The 17,663-nt window shown below is 38.8% G+C and overlaps 1 protein-coding gene across 4 annotated transcripts in view; it reads right to left on the bottom strand.

The window, feature by feature from the left end:
• Nek11 (NIMA related kinase 11) overlaps window positions 1-17,663 on the bottom strand; it is a 309,129-nt gene that overhangs the window by 120,988 nt on the left and 170,478 nt on the right. For all 4 annotated transcript variants that reach the window (XM_063248985.1, XM_063248986.1, XM_063248988.1 and 1 more), the window contains one exon: window positions 14,730-14,790. In XM_063248985.1, the coding sequence (XP_063105055.1) occupies window positions 14,730-14,790 (61 nt within the window). The remainder of the gene's footprint in view (window positions 1-14,729; window positions 14,791-17,663) is intronic.

Below are 17,663 nucleotides of genomic sequence, written 5' to 3'. Positions count from 1 at the left end.
AATTATGATTAATTGAGGAACACAGGATATCTAAATCAATAGTATCATAAGTACTACTCTGTGCACACGCGTGTGCATGTGTGTGTGTGTGTGTGTGTACAGGTAAGAGGTTCGGGGAATACAAAGATGTATGATGAATGCCTGTATGAAAAAAAAGCACAAGGCTTAGTTACTATTCTAGTTCTATTCTCACCAGCTAGATGGCCCTTCTGCTGCTTCCCTGAGCCTCCGTTTTCTCATTTTATATCTAAGTAGTTTCCTTAAACTGAGTGTCTTTCCTCAGTTCTAACGTTCTATGCATTGTCGTGATATAGGTACCAGAAGTAGAGTTTCGGTACCAAAATATCAACACTAACAAAGATAAAGAGCAATCAAAGGCATCAACTGCTAACAGGCAAATAAATGGCTGGGTCCAAAAAGGTCACAAGCATTACATAATACAAAGAAGAGTCACCCTAGGGCAGTGATGGTGAATCTTTCAGCACTTCCAATGATACAAACAACCCGCTGCAGCCTGCATGCCATATGCTCACCACCACCACCCTACTCTTTTCCTGCCAGTGAAACACAAAGTGCTGAGACTTGTAACACTTGACACTACCCCAGGGAGATGGTTTGACAATGAGACAAAAAAAATGACACCAAGAGGCATGAAGCAACCAGAAGCTGCATTTCTTGATAATATAAAGCAGATCTCTTACTAATGAAAATAATAATGATGATGAAATAATACTGCTGGGACTCCTCCTACTTCTGTAGCCCCTCACCATCAGTGCTGTTTTCTCTGTAGGAGTGACTGCTTTATGATCCTGACATTTTACCAGCAGAGATTCTTCTTTCACTTCTTCCAAAATGTCTTCCTTTACTCTTTTAGCTGCTGGACAAATGACTTTGGTGGTGAAACAAAGTCTACATCTGCTTTCTTTGCTAAATATCCTGCCATGTGTATGATAAAGAGCCGATGCAGGGACTGCAGAGTGGATATTTTGGCAATGATTAAGCACCTGAGACATTGCTTACTCAGAAATCCTTAGACACTGTCCTGGGTGCAATGGTCATGGAGAAGCCTTTCCACCTTACCTTTAATCCTCTTCTCTTTCTCTCAAGTTCCTTTCACATAATTTAGGAAGTAACAGTTGTTTGACAAACATTACTGTTTGTCAAATGACTGAAAGGTATGTCCTCATTGACCCATGCTTCTCCTCCCACTTCTTGGAATAGGACATGGTGGATGATTTGCCTACTCCAGGTGTCAGAAACTTTTTCTGTAAAAGGACAGGTAGTAAATATTTCAAACTTTGCAGGTCATACAATCTCTGTTGGAACTATTCAACTTTTCTGTATAGAGACAGTCATGATGGACAATGGGTAAAGGAACAAACATGGTTATGTTCTAGTAATATTTTATCTACCAAACCGGAAAGTGATGTGAGTTTGGTCAGTAGGCCACAATGTGTTGATCCCTGGCCTGAATGATGGAGAACCATCATGATGTCTGGGCTGGAGGTGACCACAGGATTCAACAAGTCAACTTCTTAATTTGGCAAATAGGGAAACTGAGGCCCAAAGAGGCTATATAATTTGCCCAAGGTTGCAGAACTATAAAGGGAAGGAGCAGAGGCAGAACTAGAACCATGATTTATTGAGTCCAAAATGAGTGTTTTTGTTTGTTTTTGTTTTGTTTGTTTGCTTTTTACTCACACTGAAGTATCACATCCAGACAAGGATTTTAATTTGCTGATTTTGAAAAATTAGGACATCAGACAAACCCCCTCCCTCAAAGCTTTGGACTTTTGGAAGATTCCACTTGCCTCCTCAGTTCTCCATCTCTTCAGAAGACGGCCCTGGGTCCTGGGTGAGGAGGGCTGGGAATGAGCAGGGCACTGTGAACGCTGCTCTACTGTGCTGATAGGGTTACCTGCCCTGAGCTTGGGGATGAGTTTTCTTTGGACTTCTCCTATGATGCCAGTGAATCTTCGGATGTCAATCAAATTGTCTAAAAATATGCAAAAAATGACTGTCCCTATCTTTACTACATTTCCCTGACACCCGAAGGATGCAGGTTCACTGTCCACATTCCCTGCCAGGAAAGACTTTACAGCCCCCACTTGTGAGACCACTATAGACAGAGAGCTTCCAGCTGCTGTTCCTTCTGCCTTAGCCAAGGAAATCTGCCTTGCCTACTGCTGACCCCTTCCAGCTAGCCTGTTTTTTTTTTTTTTTTTTCAGATAGCCCACATTTGATGACTGTTTTGATAGAGATAGAAAGCCTGGCTGTTTTGGTCTGTGCAATCAATTTTGATGGGTCCAGAGTTTCCCATCCTCACTGGCTAACTCTTATTAGACCTGCATTGCTGCTTAGCTTCTCCTTCTGTCTCTTCTGTGTCTTTCCATTAAGGCAAATGTACAGTTCCTCCTTCATCCCCAGGGTACTGTCCACACTGCTTTGCATAGGGGATCAATAAATACATAGCATCCCACTGCTTAGACCAACAATAAATAGAGGGGGAGAAAGGTGGGTTAGATTAGAAATGTAAATTCCCTTATCATCTCATAGAGGAGCTGAAAAATACTAGAAGATAAAAATAAATAGTTTTCCCTAACTATGAAAAATACTTGGTCAAAATCAATTTAAAGGAGCAAAGATGTATTTTGGCTCTGGTTTCATAGGTTTCAGTCTTGGTTGGCTGATTCCACTGCTGGGGGCTTGAAGGGAGGCAGAACACCATGATAGAGGAGAGCTGCTTGCCTCAGGCAGTCAGGAAACAGAGAGAAGAACCAGAGAGCCAGGGAGGAAAGAGTCAGACATCACTGCCAAGGCCACGATTCACTGGCTTCAGTTAGGTCCCCACTTCCTGTTTCTGTCACATCTCAATAATGCCATCAAATTATGGCTCCATCATGAAGTTAGAGCCCTTATGATCCAATCACTTCCTAAAGCCCATCTAGCAGCAAGCAAGGCCTCAATCCAACGAGCCTTTAGGAGGCACATTGAGAATCACAACTACAGTACCATCTATTTTTTTTTTAATTTTATTTAAGGAGAAAAAAAAAACAGAGAAAGGGTACAAGTTATACAGATTTACAGAAAAAAATAAACAGTAGGAAATCACTAGTTAATGGATTACACATTTTCATCCCAGAAATAATTGTTCAAGTCACAAAACTAAAGCTTGTAAAGTGGACATTTCAACAATGATACTTCAAACAGTTCTGTTCAATGATCCAATAAAACTCAGTGATATCATTTTCTATCTTATACACTTAAATATACATGCAGTTATATCATTTAGAGCACTTTCTTTTGTTCTTTACTGTTTTGTTCAATTTTATTATAACTGATGATATAGGCAATTCTATTAGAAATAGCAGGAGGCATTATGGTAACCATTGTTGATCACCTTGTATTATGTTTTTACATTATCTATTATGTCCACCCTTTTGATTTGACTGACTCTGTTCTGTTATGTCACGTTTGGTTTTACTCTCTTCCAAAAAAGTAATAAGAATCGTGGGAGCAATAAAACCCAAAATGTGTAATAGTCATTGTACAAAAGAGAGGAAAAAAAAAAGTACCATCTATTTTTGCCACATGGTTATTTCCCATTAAACATATCCAGATTAATTTTACAGATTAAAAACAGCAATAGTTCAGAGGTTTGAGATTTTTCATTTCGTTTTAAATACACTAGAAGAGGCCTCTAACAATGGCATCTATCGCTAAAAAGAAAAGAGAAATGCCTGGTTTGGGATTAACATGCAGCAATTATATGTGAATACGGGTCAAGAAAAGTTCTGGAGAAGCCAGCCCTGCCTTTTCGTTGTTCTTTCCCTGTGGATCTAGTAGCTCCTATTTTAGGTGTTTAGGTATTCTAGTTTCCCAACATGGTGAATCTTAGCTTTAAAAACAATACCTGCTTGTGGATAGCAGTAGGTTGAAATGGCTTCAAGACTGACTAAAGCACTTAAGTGTATCAGTACTTTCTTCTCTCTTAGTCAAAAAGTACCACATAAGTCATCCATATTGATTGTAGACAAATTTTTAAAAATTCAGAAAATGTAAGCCATTTCAGAGAAAGCCTTTGTTAACATTTGGTACGTCCAGTTGTGTGAGTGTGTGTGTATATGTGCGCATATGTGTGAATCAACTGTAGTTTTGAAGACTTCATTGTTGGTAACACTTTTCATAACAATATGCAGCTATGCAACAATTTTAAAATAAACTGTAAAGGACTTCTGTTTCAGAAGGTGTACTGATCCTCACTGCTAAGAATGTTCTGTGCTCCACGCTATCACTATTACAAGCAGAAGTGCCACAGTACCCTTATACATTTATCTTTACATATAATCCCGACTGTTCTTGAAGATTAACTCCTAGATGTAGGTTAGGTGGATCAAAGTATGTTTTCTTTCAGGTTAGAATAACCAGCGTATTAAAAGAAACCCTCTTTTCTTGGTTGTAAACAACACTCTCTTCAGTGGGGTGATAAATATCTAAAATTGAGTATCAATGTTTTCATTAAAACCTGGGTTTAATTTATTAAAAAATCTACAAAATATAAACAAGCTTTAAGTCTTAGGTGGTGGTGAGCTAGGGTTAGCTGAACTTCCTGGTTTCTGACTCCAGTGAAGGGTGGCCCCAAAGCACCAGCATCACCTGAACTAGTTAAGAATGCAGGTTCTCAGGCTACACCTCCAACCTACTGAATCAGCCTCTGAGAGTGGGGCCCAGTGGTCTGGAGGTTCTGATTCTCAGTGACTCTAGATATGGTTTGAGAACCACTACCCTAGTGCATTCACTCCGATCTGCTCATCTACTCATCTGGTGTCCGGTGCTGCCTGCCTAGAGTTGTAGGATTTGTACTAGAGGTATGAGCACTTCTAATAATCGAGAAGTCCCTTGATGTTCCTCTATGTATCTACGATGTCTTTGTGTCAGGTAATGGTTGATTCCTAATTAAGTGATTTACAGCCTCATTCAAATTTCTAACTTTTTATATAAATCAAAATAATTTTAAATAGAATAAAAATTCCTTTACTGACCTAACCAGAGGAGACCTCAAGAAGCAACTGACCTGGTGTCAGTTACTGCCAGCAAGAAGAGGTCACAGGGAGAACAGGACAGAGCAGGCAGTCTCCAGGGTTCAAATGGCCAGGTTAAATTGCTCACTTCCCGTGGTCTACTAGCATTTGCCGTGCCCAGGCAGGCATGTCAATACCTCTGTGCTGCTTACACTCAGAGGCGCCCAGTGGAGCTGTGTTCCTCTCATCTCTCCAAGCTGAACAGTGTGGAATCCCAGTCTCAGATAAGCACTGAGCTAGGTGGACCCAGGGCCAAGGTTTTTGATTCTACACACAGGTAACCCACTGAGTCCACCACCAGCTTCCACTGCTGTGGTCCAGTATGAAGACACGAGCCAGGGCCAGGCTCATCTCTTTCACCAGAGTTATCAATCCTAGCAGTTACTATGGAAAGCACATGCTTCCTCTACAGTAAGCAGCACAGAAAGTAAGTAAAAAGAATTACTGCACATCATCTACTCCTGAGTTTTTGTGGAAACCAAAAGAGATGTTACCATGAGACCATGCAAGAGCCATCTTTCCTGCCTGCCTTCTCTAGGTGATTTCAAGTTCTAGCCTTACAAGAAGAAAGTTCACTACTAGATACTCATTATTTTTGGCCTGATGTTCTCCTTTACCCATGGCCTAGGAAAAGAGCTTATTTATTTTGGGAGGGAAAAAAGAGAAATTAACTGCCTCGATAATTCCTGTCATATTCCCAAGACTGAAGATTCAGGCAAATAATACTAAATAGAACCACTACCCGTTCCCGAGCAAGGGCTGCCTTGTTATTGTTGTCTGTGGTCCTGCTCAGGTTCCTCCTTCTACCATAGGCTCTCAGTAAACTAACACTAACTTTGAAAATGTTACATTCTTTCAGGTTTAAAAGAGGCTTAGAAACTTAAATTTTTATGAGACAAAAGCATAAAGGATCAAGTCAAATAGACATTGTGTGGCCACATCAAAATACCTAAGAGGTTTATATTCAAAATATCCTTCCTTTTGTAGAGTTTTGATGTGTCAGCAACCAAAGATATAATACTATGCTGAAAGAATTCCAATTACTATGAGAAATTCTTTTCTGTCAAGGGGAAAAAAACATAAAAGTGCAAAGTGGCTATCAATTATCCCCACACTTAACAGCTCTCAGTTTGATGAGCTTAAGAAAAGGAGAGTCTACGGGATTCAAAAGCCCTAATGCCTTCCCTGGTCTATATCAGTCATACTGTTTAATAGATATCAGCTATGAGGGAGGAAATTTTCAAAAGTCCAAAAGACCAGATAATGCAGACACATGAAAGGAATCTTAATGGGCAGATAAGTTTTGGAACATCTATGCCCAGCATCCAGTTTGGATGTCATACTTTAATTATATACAATATAAAGAGGATTTTCTAAGTAAATGCACAGTGACTGTTAGCAGCATCACGGATGGAAGAATGCAGAATGGCCATCTACCTCTAGAGAGTCAGAGGAGCCAGGTGAGCATCAAAGGCCTGGAACTCACTTTAGAGTCCAGCGCAAGTCCACATGGGAAAGCCAATAGGTCTTCTCTGGAAAATGGAGACAGTAGAGTTGAACATCCAAAGTGATAGAAAGACCAGAGCTCCTCTAAAGAGAAGTCTTCCTTCTTATTTCCCTTTTTATTCTATCCAGGCTACAAGTCTGTTTGTTGTTGTCACCTACACCTGGGATAGGTCTTCCCTCCTCCGTCTTCAGGCTATTTATCAATCATCCATCGACACCCAGAACTATGATCCATTAATCCAGTAGGCATTTCTTAAATCTATTCAAGTTGACATCACAACTATCACAGATATGCAAAATCTTTATGTAAATATTATTTACCAAATACACACATCAATCTGCTGCTGACTTCTCTGTAGAAGTACGGTTAATTTTCCAAGCATTAAAAAATGTTGAACTTCACATGCTACTTTGACTCAAAATATAGTTACTTGGGAACATGGAGGTAGAATTTTGCTTTCTAAAAGGTTCAGTAAAAATAAAGGCAGAGGTCATCTCCTGTCTTTCTTGCCTGAGTAGTGATATGCCTGGATAGTTACTGTGAGTGACAGCTGATATTTGAGACATGATAGCCCTTTGGCAGTTTCCATTTCAAGCCACTCCTTATTGGTTGGAAAAAGTGAACTTTACTGACCATGCTGAAAAAAAAGTAGTATCCTAACCCTCAGGAAAATCTTCAGACTCCTAACATAGCACATGGGCTCTCTGTGGCCTTGGACTCTACATCCAGGCCCACCAATCCCTTCCTCACATTTTCCATCCCAGTATCACCAAATTTCATAAGAGTTCCATGAATATACTCAGTTGTTTCACGCCTTTGAGTGTTCACACTACTGATTAGAGAACACTTCTTCCTCCTGATTACTTGGCAAGTCTGCATCTGTATTACCTTGTTCTTATTACCATGGCCTGTCACTCTCTACCCTCCTGACCAAACTGGAAATCCATTAGGAAAGAGACTTGGTTTTCTTCCTCACTCTATTAGTGGCATCTAGGTTATCACTACAAGTTTCATCAACATTTGTAGGAAAGTAATGAAAGGACACAGACTACACATTCCAAATATGAAAATTTGACAGCTAGCAGTATTTGATAAAATTTCCACTACCTACATTCTTGGCCATTCTTTCATTCCCAGTCTTTCCTATTTGTTTGACTTTCCTTTCTGCCTATCTCTCCTAATTCTGCTAGTGATCAGCCCATATCTGGTTTGTGACTATTCTGTCTTGCAACATCCAATCTTTATTACAATGCCCACCCAGTGCTTCATGCAGTTCCTGAGCCTGCCTGACTTCCCTAGATCCCTGATGTGAAGCCTGTGATCAGGAAGAAACATAACACAAGATCCAAAGAAAGCCAGTACCATTCAGGCTCAAGACCACCTGAACACATACTGACAGCACACACAGAGAAAACAATCCAGAAACAAACTATTTCATTTTAGCTTATAGATCAGTTTTCTCTAATTTTTACGAAAGCATTTTTAAAACTTTTATACTTTATTGCTTGAATTATAATTAGGATGAATGTGCATGACAATAGGTTCAGAGTTTAATTACCTTAAAGTTATCTTTGTCAAAGTGGAACCTGGACCTAAAACATCAGAATCACATGTGAAACTGTTAGAAATATAAATTCCTAGCTACAATCAGGCCTGTGTCATAAGTCCTTTAAATTATCCTGGTACATGCTCCAGTGTGAGAATCGCTAACCGAATGTTGATGGTTCAGAGGAGACTGACACTGAATTTGGAATTCAAAAGGGCACTTTCTAACTTAGGATGTATTGAGTCTATACAAATTATAACTCATGTGTCCAGGCCACATATCTACGATACAAGAAGGGAAGACATCATTTCTCCTGATTTAATAAAAATGAAACAAGTTAGGCTCTGTGGTGGGTTCAAACCATTGCAATCCATATATTCAGAGTTGCAGAGTTAAAACTTGCCCAGTAAAATTTTCAAAATATTTTATCTTTTGATGATTATGGCATGCCATGCCCTTGCTTAGCTTTTTTGATCTGAAGGCATGGCATGCAAAAGGCCCTGGGTCCAATCCCCAGCCTGAAAAAATATATACTTCTTACTTTTTCCACCCAGGGGTAAAAAGAGTATTCTACCAACATGGTACAAATTTTTAAACAATAGTGCTAGCCTTGGTGCTAGCATTAAAACTATCCATTTTTGGTAATTAAAAAGATTAAAAATGTCAACATAGTTTTCACAGTAGTTTATTTACTGCTCTTTTAGAATAGGAGTTGTTTCCTGTATTTGCTTGCTGTTTTAAGTATCTCCATTGCATCTCAGTATATAAAATAATGTTTAAAATTACATTTAATATGTTTGAGCTGTTGTAAAAGGCAGTTTGCATTTTAATCTATGCATTTTTGGAAGTTTTGGAGAAGTAACCTTATTCCTTGATTACAAAGACAATGATGTAAAAGCTAGAAACTGCACCTGTGTACCTCTGTGTGTATGAGTAAAGCCATTCCAGTTTCACAGAGGTTCCAGTTTTAAATCATAAAGCTTAGATTATGTCACATTGAAATTTAAACTGGCACTGTGAAAATTAACATATGTGATATACATTAAGGACCACAGTGATTAGTAAGCTGTATTATTGTAGCTGGTGAGCCTCCCAGAACTAAACAGACATTATCTGGGTAACCCTAGACTCATTCCCTATAGGACTGCAAGAGCAGACTATCTTCATGGTTTCTATGTAATTAGGAGAAGTGCTTGGCGTCTTGAAAATAGCATCATTCTGTGAATTTCCTCCCCAGACAGATAGTTCAGAAACATGAGCTCCCATCATCTCAGTGCCTGTGGTCATAGTAATGGGACCTCTTCCATTTGAACAGTGATACTAAGCTCCACTAAGTTGTTACTATAGAGTTCACTGCAATCATGAGGAAGTAGGGAGTAGAAGAGTGGTGGGATTTCCTGTTTGTGCAGCTATTGACAGCTTTTCAGCATTTTACAAGGAGTCAATGCTGAGATGCCCTACTTATCATCCTCCCTAATACCAGGAAGAGTAGGCCACACATCTATAATACAAGAAGGGAAGCATTTTGTTTACCAAAGAATTTTGCTTTGATGAATTTATTTACAATCTTGCAGTTCAACAATCTGGAAAGAAGCTATTTTTAACTTCAGGGTACATGTAATGTTTAGATTTACAATTTAGCTTTCTTATTTAAAAATTTAGGTTTATTATAATCTCAGTAATCAAGGTGACCAAAGTCTTAATCGAGCCTTGATAGTAAACTCTTACTAAAGTGATGGGAAGCAAAAGTTGATCATCAGTGCTGGATGATGATGATGATTTTAATTGCACATATTTGTGCTGTGACTGTAAATTAGTATATCTGTTAGAGGGAACACTACAGAAGTTCTTCAAAAAACTAAAACTAGAACTATCATATGGCCCAGCCATTCTGCTATTGCTTGGATCAAAAATGTCTCCCAAGGGCTATGTGTTAGTCCCTCTGAACACAGCAGTGTTCAGAGACGGAGGCTTTGGGAATGATGGGATCATGAGGACTCTAATGTTCTAATGCTATCAGTGGAGTCATCCATTGGTGGGCTTATAACTTGATGGCACTTTTAGGAAGTGATGAAAACTCATCAGGCAGGATCTAGTTGAAGGGGTGGACCATAGGAGCATGAAATTGGAGACTACATCTTGTCCTTAGCCCTTCCTCTGTTTCTCCCCTTCTTCCTCTTCTCTTGCCTTTCTAGTTGCCATGTAGGTAAACAGTTTCTTCCTCTATGGGCACCCACCACCATGATAGCCTCTCTTACCTCAGGCCCAGAGTGATGGAACTGGTCAACCATGGACTGAACCTCTGAAACTATAAGTCAAAATAACTTCCTTTTGTTCCCTAAGTTTTCTCAGGTATCTCGTTATAGCAATAGAAAGTTAATACATATCCCATTTCTGGGTATAAATCCAAAGAGAAAAAGTCCCCATATCAAAGAGATATCTGTATTCTCAAGTTTATTCCAATGCTCATTTTTAAAACTTGACTTAAAATCTAAGAATGTATGCATGTAATACATTTTAAGGTCAAGACTAACAATTTGAAAAGGAAAAGAGTTCTCTGCCTCATTTTCAAGTACCATTTCCCAAATCAATCATATTCAACTTCTCAAATTCTTTTTGTATTTACCTTTGCTTTTTTATGTCACATGGCTGTACAACTACTTTTTAATTTTCTGTTTCACATTACGAACTTCCTCCTATGGGTAGAGAATTTTTGTTCTATCCTGTTTGTTATATCTCTATATCTGTATCTCTCACCTTTCCTCTACTCATCATTCTAATATAATTATATAACAATTTTAAGTAACTCAATGTTTATAACATCACTATGTGAATAGTTTACAAAGAAAAGCTCTTATTATTCAGAACATATTTTCTAACTTACTGATTTTTCAGAACATAACAAATGCCTTGGAATTTTTACATTGTTTAGTTTCCTGATTACTTATACATGATCCCTAAATTCTCCAAACAACTGAAAATTCCTTTCATTATGGTCAAATCCTGTGGGTCATCCATTAATCCCATTCCTTCTTAGGAGACAGCCATTCAGCAGTGGAGCTTTCTGACCCATTCCAGTCTGAACAGTTTGTTGCCTTTTAATCCTAACCTCCCTTTCCTGTCGTGCTAGGCATCCTGTCAGCTCTCTCATCTGTCAGAATCAACAACACTGGAAGTTCATGCCTTTGTCTTTCTTGATTTACTCCTACCCTTTGGTGGAGTTTAATCTCTGGTAACCTCTTAAGAAGAATCATACAAGCCAGATGTCTCTAAACCTCTTTTTTGTGACTGAAAGTATCTTCATTCCTCTCCCAAACTTCACTGGTAGTTTTGCAATGGCAAGCAAAAACACCAAAACAAAACCCACAATTTGGAGGCAGATTTATTTATGTTGATGGACACTGATTGGGATCAGTTCCAAAATACCAGGCCCCAATGTCTAGCGCTTATATTGGATAAGCAAGCAGGAAGTTCAGAGGCAGACTGGCTTGTCAATAAGGGGTTAGTTTGTACTATGTGCATCATAGTGACCAGCTATGCATCACAGTGACCAGATATTTTTAAGAGAAGCAACTGGATCTAGAATAGGAACTATTATTACCTGGGCAACTAACAAAAGTATATTGGCTGGGGTGGGGGCAGAACTTCTGCTATGGTTTGGTAGATTTAAAAAAAATTTAGGTTCTAACTTTATTATCTTCTAGTTTTCAGCATTGTTGAAAATATCACATCATTCCTATTCTTAGCACTTTATAAATGATGTTTTATTCTCTCTCAATGTTTTTATTATTTCTTGAATCAATTTTTCCCCTCATCTTCCCTGGAATTTCTGTAAGTTAGATGCTGCACCACCTAGATTAATCATTTTGGGTTTTTAAAATTTATTTTTATAGAATTCTCCTAGACTTGCTTATCAAATTTTCCATTAATTTTCTACTTTTGGGCTGGGGATTTAGCTCAGTGGCATAAGCAACTGCCTGGCAAGCACAAGGTTGTGAGTTTAATCCCTAGTACCACAAAAAAAAATTACTTTTGATATTAAAATTCTAATTTCAAGTGTACTTTCTTATTTTCTATGGAGGTAATATTTTCTTAGATATCTTTTAGGATTTTAATAAATTTTAAAAATTTCCTTAGATTGCTTCCTGAGTCTTTTGCATGTTTATGTTTATCTCTGACTCTGTCTCTCTGTCTTGATCTTACTCTCCTCCTACCCCAGTAGATACCCTCAGACCTCAGATGCTTCCAACCATCCACTGATACATTCATATCTAAGTATATAATATTAAAAGCCAATTTCAGCTTCTGTGGATCCAGGGAATTATCTACTGGTAGAGCTCACCCTTGCTGTTTAGTTAAAATATCAGTATCTGTAGGATTCCTGGGATGATAAGTAATCTTAAAAAGTTATCTTCTAAAGGGGTCCATGTTAGCAGAGGGAAAAGGGCCCAGGATCCTTCTTCATATTGTTAACCAATCCTGCTTCCATCTTCACTTACATGGTGCCTTCAGAAGTAGCTGGGGCTTCTAAATCCTGAGCCTTTCTGACTCGCTATGGGTTTATCCACCCTGCCTCTTTCCCAAAAGTGTCTTAGCCACTCAACTTTCAGGTCTTCTGTCTGTCTCTTATCCATCTGCTTTCTGAGTTGTTTATTTTTTAACTACAACACTTCAGGGGTGTGTCCCACAGGGATTAAAACCGCTAGGAAGAATGGCCCATAGGTTGACTGAGGAGACAGGCTACCTGAGAAGAGGGAAGCACAAAAGGAACCAGTGCAGACTCAAGGCAAGGGGAAACCCACCTGGGCTGACACCGGCAAGCAGGAGAGGAGGGAGCATGACAGGTGGGGCTGGCTGCAGGCACACAGCTGAGGGGAACAAGGTTGAACTAAGCCCCGGAGCTCTTTGGCCTCCTCCTCCTCCTCTCATTTGCCTTTCTCTGCTTCTGCTGCATGATCCTTGAGTTCCTCTGCTTATGGAGGGCAGAAAGTCACCAGAAAGTCATCTCATGTTTTCCCTTAGCTGAGTCACTCTGCTTTTTTATATTCTACTGACTGATGAGCCCTGCAGGTCAGAGCTCCAGCCTGCCTGCATTGTGACCCCTCTTTCTGTCTGATCCTATAGACCTGATTTCTCTCCTCTGAAATTCACTGTCAGCTTTCTTCTATTTCTTTTCTGTAGGTTTATATGAGCTTTATTACTTTACCATTCTTTTAGTAATAAATGTATATTTTCATTCCATATTTCTAATGTGCATTTCTATAAATCATACAGGCTGGAAAGCAATTTATATGTAATCTACCAATACTAGTGCTATCCACTTTTTCATAAGGTAACCATCTTTTTCAAGATATGATTTTCTATAGAAATCCAATTTATAAAACAGGTAAATCTGCAGACAGTTTTGGGTTTGACTGGCAAAGAAAAAAGATCTGCATCTAATTTCTTCTGAAAACGTTTTTTAAGAATTTGTTAAGGGCCTGTCTATGTCAGACACAGCATTAGACTAGAAAAACAATCATAAAGAGAAAACAAAAGGCTTCTCACTCATGCTGCTCAGTACACATCCCCTTGCCCAGTCCTGGAGGCGCCCAGGAATCCTACTTTGAGCATAACTGAGATCCGCAGGGAGAAAGTAACTTGGTCAAAGGAAATCCTTCTGAGTCTTCCAGACCAACCTTAGGAGTTAAGAGTACTGCGCTTAATGGACATTACTACATGCAATTAAACAGACGACACATCAAGAGGAAAATCAGTTGTGTTATGACCGTTTTATCACATGAGAATGTGGCATAAACTAGAAAGACTATCCACTGTGCATAAAGCTTCTAATTGCACTAACTAACCACAAAAATTGATTGCTCTTTATTCCATTTCCTTTGAAGAAATTGATTTTGCTTATACAATTAAAAATTCCTAAAAAAAAGACTCAAAATCAAATGTAAAAGAAGAAAATCTCAGCCTTTTTTTCACCTAGGACCTTTAAGAACTGTGAAAATTTAGTTTCTAGTGCTAGAAGTTATCACAAATTTTCAGACTTAAGAAAAAGAAGAATCTAAGAAATAGGGTTTTATCCTTGAAGCACAGCAATTTCATTTACAGAGACTGAAAGCGTTTTTTAAAAATCAGCTTTGTTTTTCAGACCAAATCTCTTCCAGTGACTGACTGACCTTCAGAGTGATGCTCCTTTCAGCTTGACTGAATGCAATCTGCTTCTACAGAACCAGGTAGATAGAAGAGATCCCTCTCCAGGGACAGTAAACCTAATACCATGCACTGCCAGGCCACCACTGAGTCACAAGAACGACCAAATTTCAATGATTCCCCTTTGGAGACTGAAAGTCAATAATAATAACAATAATAACAACAACAACAATAAAAATAAGAATAATAAACAAAATGCTTTGACTTTCCTGGCCCAAGAACCAGACACTGAATCTCTATTGGCCATGTTTCCTCACCCATAAAATGAAGAGATTGGGCCAAATATCTATAAGATTCTTCCCAAATTTCTTCCAGTAATATGGTAAAATTTACAGATATTACAGTAAAATCAATACGCATCACTGCACTTTAGAACCTGAAGAAACTTACCGAGAGAGGTACAACCCAGGACACTTTCCAAACACCCAGCCAAAGCTTCAATATCACTGTCCTGTCAAAAGAGAAACATTTACTTTCTCTGTATCGTAGAAGAATATTTAAAGACACAGAAACACAGTCTTGCTATGCTATACTTAGGCAAAACCAAAAACCCCACAAAAATATGATATTTTCAAAATTATTTTATGTTTTAAAAGAATAATGGTCTCTTCCATTTTTCTCTCTCCATATCAATAACTATCACTGTCTTACTGTTAAGAACATAATAAAAGTTACAATTTTCAACAGTAGTTTTGACCAAAAAGTGAGATTATGAGGGATCTGTATGTTCTCTTTTGTGTGCGTCTTTTCTAAATTTTCCACAGTAAACAAATTGGTTATGGAAAATTTGTAAAAATTTTAAATACTATTAGAGCCAGAAAGAGGTTTTATTCCATCAATAATTTACCACATACATCAATCAGGAATCAGGTGAAGATTGTTTTTTGGAAAGCATGCCTTCCACCTCTTCTTTGGAAATGAATGTCTTTAAAGGAGTCATAAATTTAAGAACTACACTTCTTTCATCTACCTTATCCCTTCATAAGAGTCAGACATCCTCTGTGAGAGCTGAGGGACTCAGAACTGTATTAATAACAATGTATCATCTTCAATGCAAAGTAAATATCCATTCTCCAATTAGGAGGCTGGAAGTAATCTAAAATATATCCTAATAATCTAGGAAAGTGAAACCATGGTTCATTTCAAATCAAGCAATAGATTTCACAGTGATTTCTGTTGCTTTTAGAAAAATGTACAATAGTGTAATAGACTATATTAATGTACATAAATGTGTTGGTTTTTACTTTATAACATCTGGCAGTGCCTGGGAAGTTACTTTTTATGTGAGTGGTAAAACTCAGCATCATTTCAAACCGAGAACATATAGGAAAAGCAAAGAAGGTAGATTGTGTGCCTGTTAATGCTGGTCAGTGAGGTTGAGCCACTAAACCTTGGTGCCTACCCTCGGAATAGAGAGGCAGGTAGGTACCAGGCAGAGAAACAGGTGGCAGCAAAAACACAGCCTTTCCTTCATCTGTGCACTTGTGTTCTGCAGACTTCTAAGTCTGGATCAGAGAGGAGCTCAGCAGAGAGATGTCCTCTGCAAGAAGCAATAGTGCAAATGCAGGTGAGGACACCTGCCAGAGGAGTCCAGGCTCTAAGTCCAGCTTCTCCATTTTCATAGCCTGTGCCAGCAGCATGACTTTCTAGATCTTAATTTTTGCATTTGTCAAAACTAGAGTGTTGTCCTCGTCCATCTGCACTGTTCTAACAAAATGTTATAGACTGAGTGGCTTAGAGAAAACAGGAACATATTCCTCATAATTCTAGAGGTGGAGAAGTCCAAGATCAAGGCACCAGCAGACTTGCTTAGCACCAGTTTCCTTGTTTATGGATGATACTTCCTTGTGTCCTTACATGGTAGGACAGAGTTTCACTTGGGCTGTTTTATAAAGATAATAATCTGTTCCTGAAGGCTGACCTGTCCCAGAAGGTTTCAGAACCTTATGCTACCACAGTGTGGTTACAGTAGATTACATGAGAAACATGCAGAACACAGCAGGAGCTGACTCAGATGATAGTTAAGGAGTCCTCTAGTTCTAAAATCCTGCTATCTTGGCTAAAGAGGTAAATGGACAAGTAGAGTGATGGAATTGCTTCCAAGTGTGGTTAACAGTGTCTCCCATGCATGATTGCCTAGCCATTCTTCATTAAAAAAATGTAGAGTCTCTTTCTCTGTCTCCTGAACTGACTGGAAAACTTGTTTTGATCCATAAAAATGTGGCAGAAGCGATGCTGTGTGACTTCTCCAAGCAGGCTTTGAGAAACCACACAGTTTCCATTTTCACTCCCTTGGTAGCCTACAACCATGGAAAGAAGTCCAGGCTAATCTAGTGGAGAGACCAGATGAGGTCCTGAAGCATGAGAAATCCGGGAGGAAAACAGGAGTCTGGGCCATCAATAGCTGCCCAGCTGTAAGATGTGAAGGCCAGATTCCTTATGTTGATCATCTCCTGGTATAATCACCATGCAACAGTAAGGCCATCTTGGGCCCCCAAGCTAAGCTCCCAGTTGAAAGTAATCATAGGAAGGACTTTAAACAATATCACATGGAGCAAAAGACAACCCACAGAATCATAGAAAAAACAAATCACTGTCTTAATTCACTATTTTTGGGGGCGATTTTTACACAGAGAAAGGTAAACTGACACTAAACAAACTAAAGCTATGTATCAAGCTTTTTCTGTTTTTTATGTCCCTGAACCTAGTATAGGTTCATAAAAAATGCTGAATGTATAACTGCATATCTCTTTTAGCTTCTGCAGTTTGCAAGGAAGTGAAAAAGAAGAGTGGCATCCAGTCTTTGGGCAGCAACCTATCTCCAGATAGATGGTGGAGTTCTCCACCGTCCCAGTGTATAATTCCTGGGAAAGTAGAGGCGAAAGCATACTACAGTATTCTGTGGCCTCCACCATATCAATTAATCCCCAAAACTGAGTTTCCTCAATTTCAAAATAAGGAAAATCATATTCTTTACTCCATACAGGGCACTTAAGAGAAGCAAATAGAAACAAAAATTTACAAAACCTTTAATTTCATGTATGGCTCACTGGAAATACCAAATGAATGCAAGAAGAGAGTTGGGTAGGATGGAATATGATGAGAGTGGAACAGACATAGAATATTAAACATTCCTGATCACAGAGCCTGCCACAGATTGTGAAATCTCAGAAAATGTTGAAGTTGAATTGATACAGTAGAAACAGTAAGATTCAGGGACAGGGCAGTAGGAAGCATGTGGATGACTCCAGCATCATTTGTATCCGCCTAATTCAAAGGTTAGGGGACACTGTACAGGGTATGGGGAGAGCAGAAACAGTCTTC

Source organism: Cavia porcellus, unplaced genomic scaffold (genome assembly GCF_034190915.1).
Source record: "Cavia porcellus strain 051 isolate PalLab524CR breed Dunkin Hartley unplaced genomic scaffold, mCavPor4.1 scaffold_5, whole genome shotgun sequence".
Taxonomy (NCBI): Eukaryota; Metazoa; Chordata; class Mammalia; order Rodentia; family Caviidae; genus Cavia; species Cavia porcellus.
Note: the sequence above shows the minus strand (reverse complement) of the source record. Positions and strands in the feature narration are given on the sequence as shown.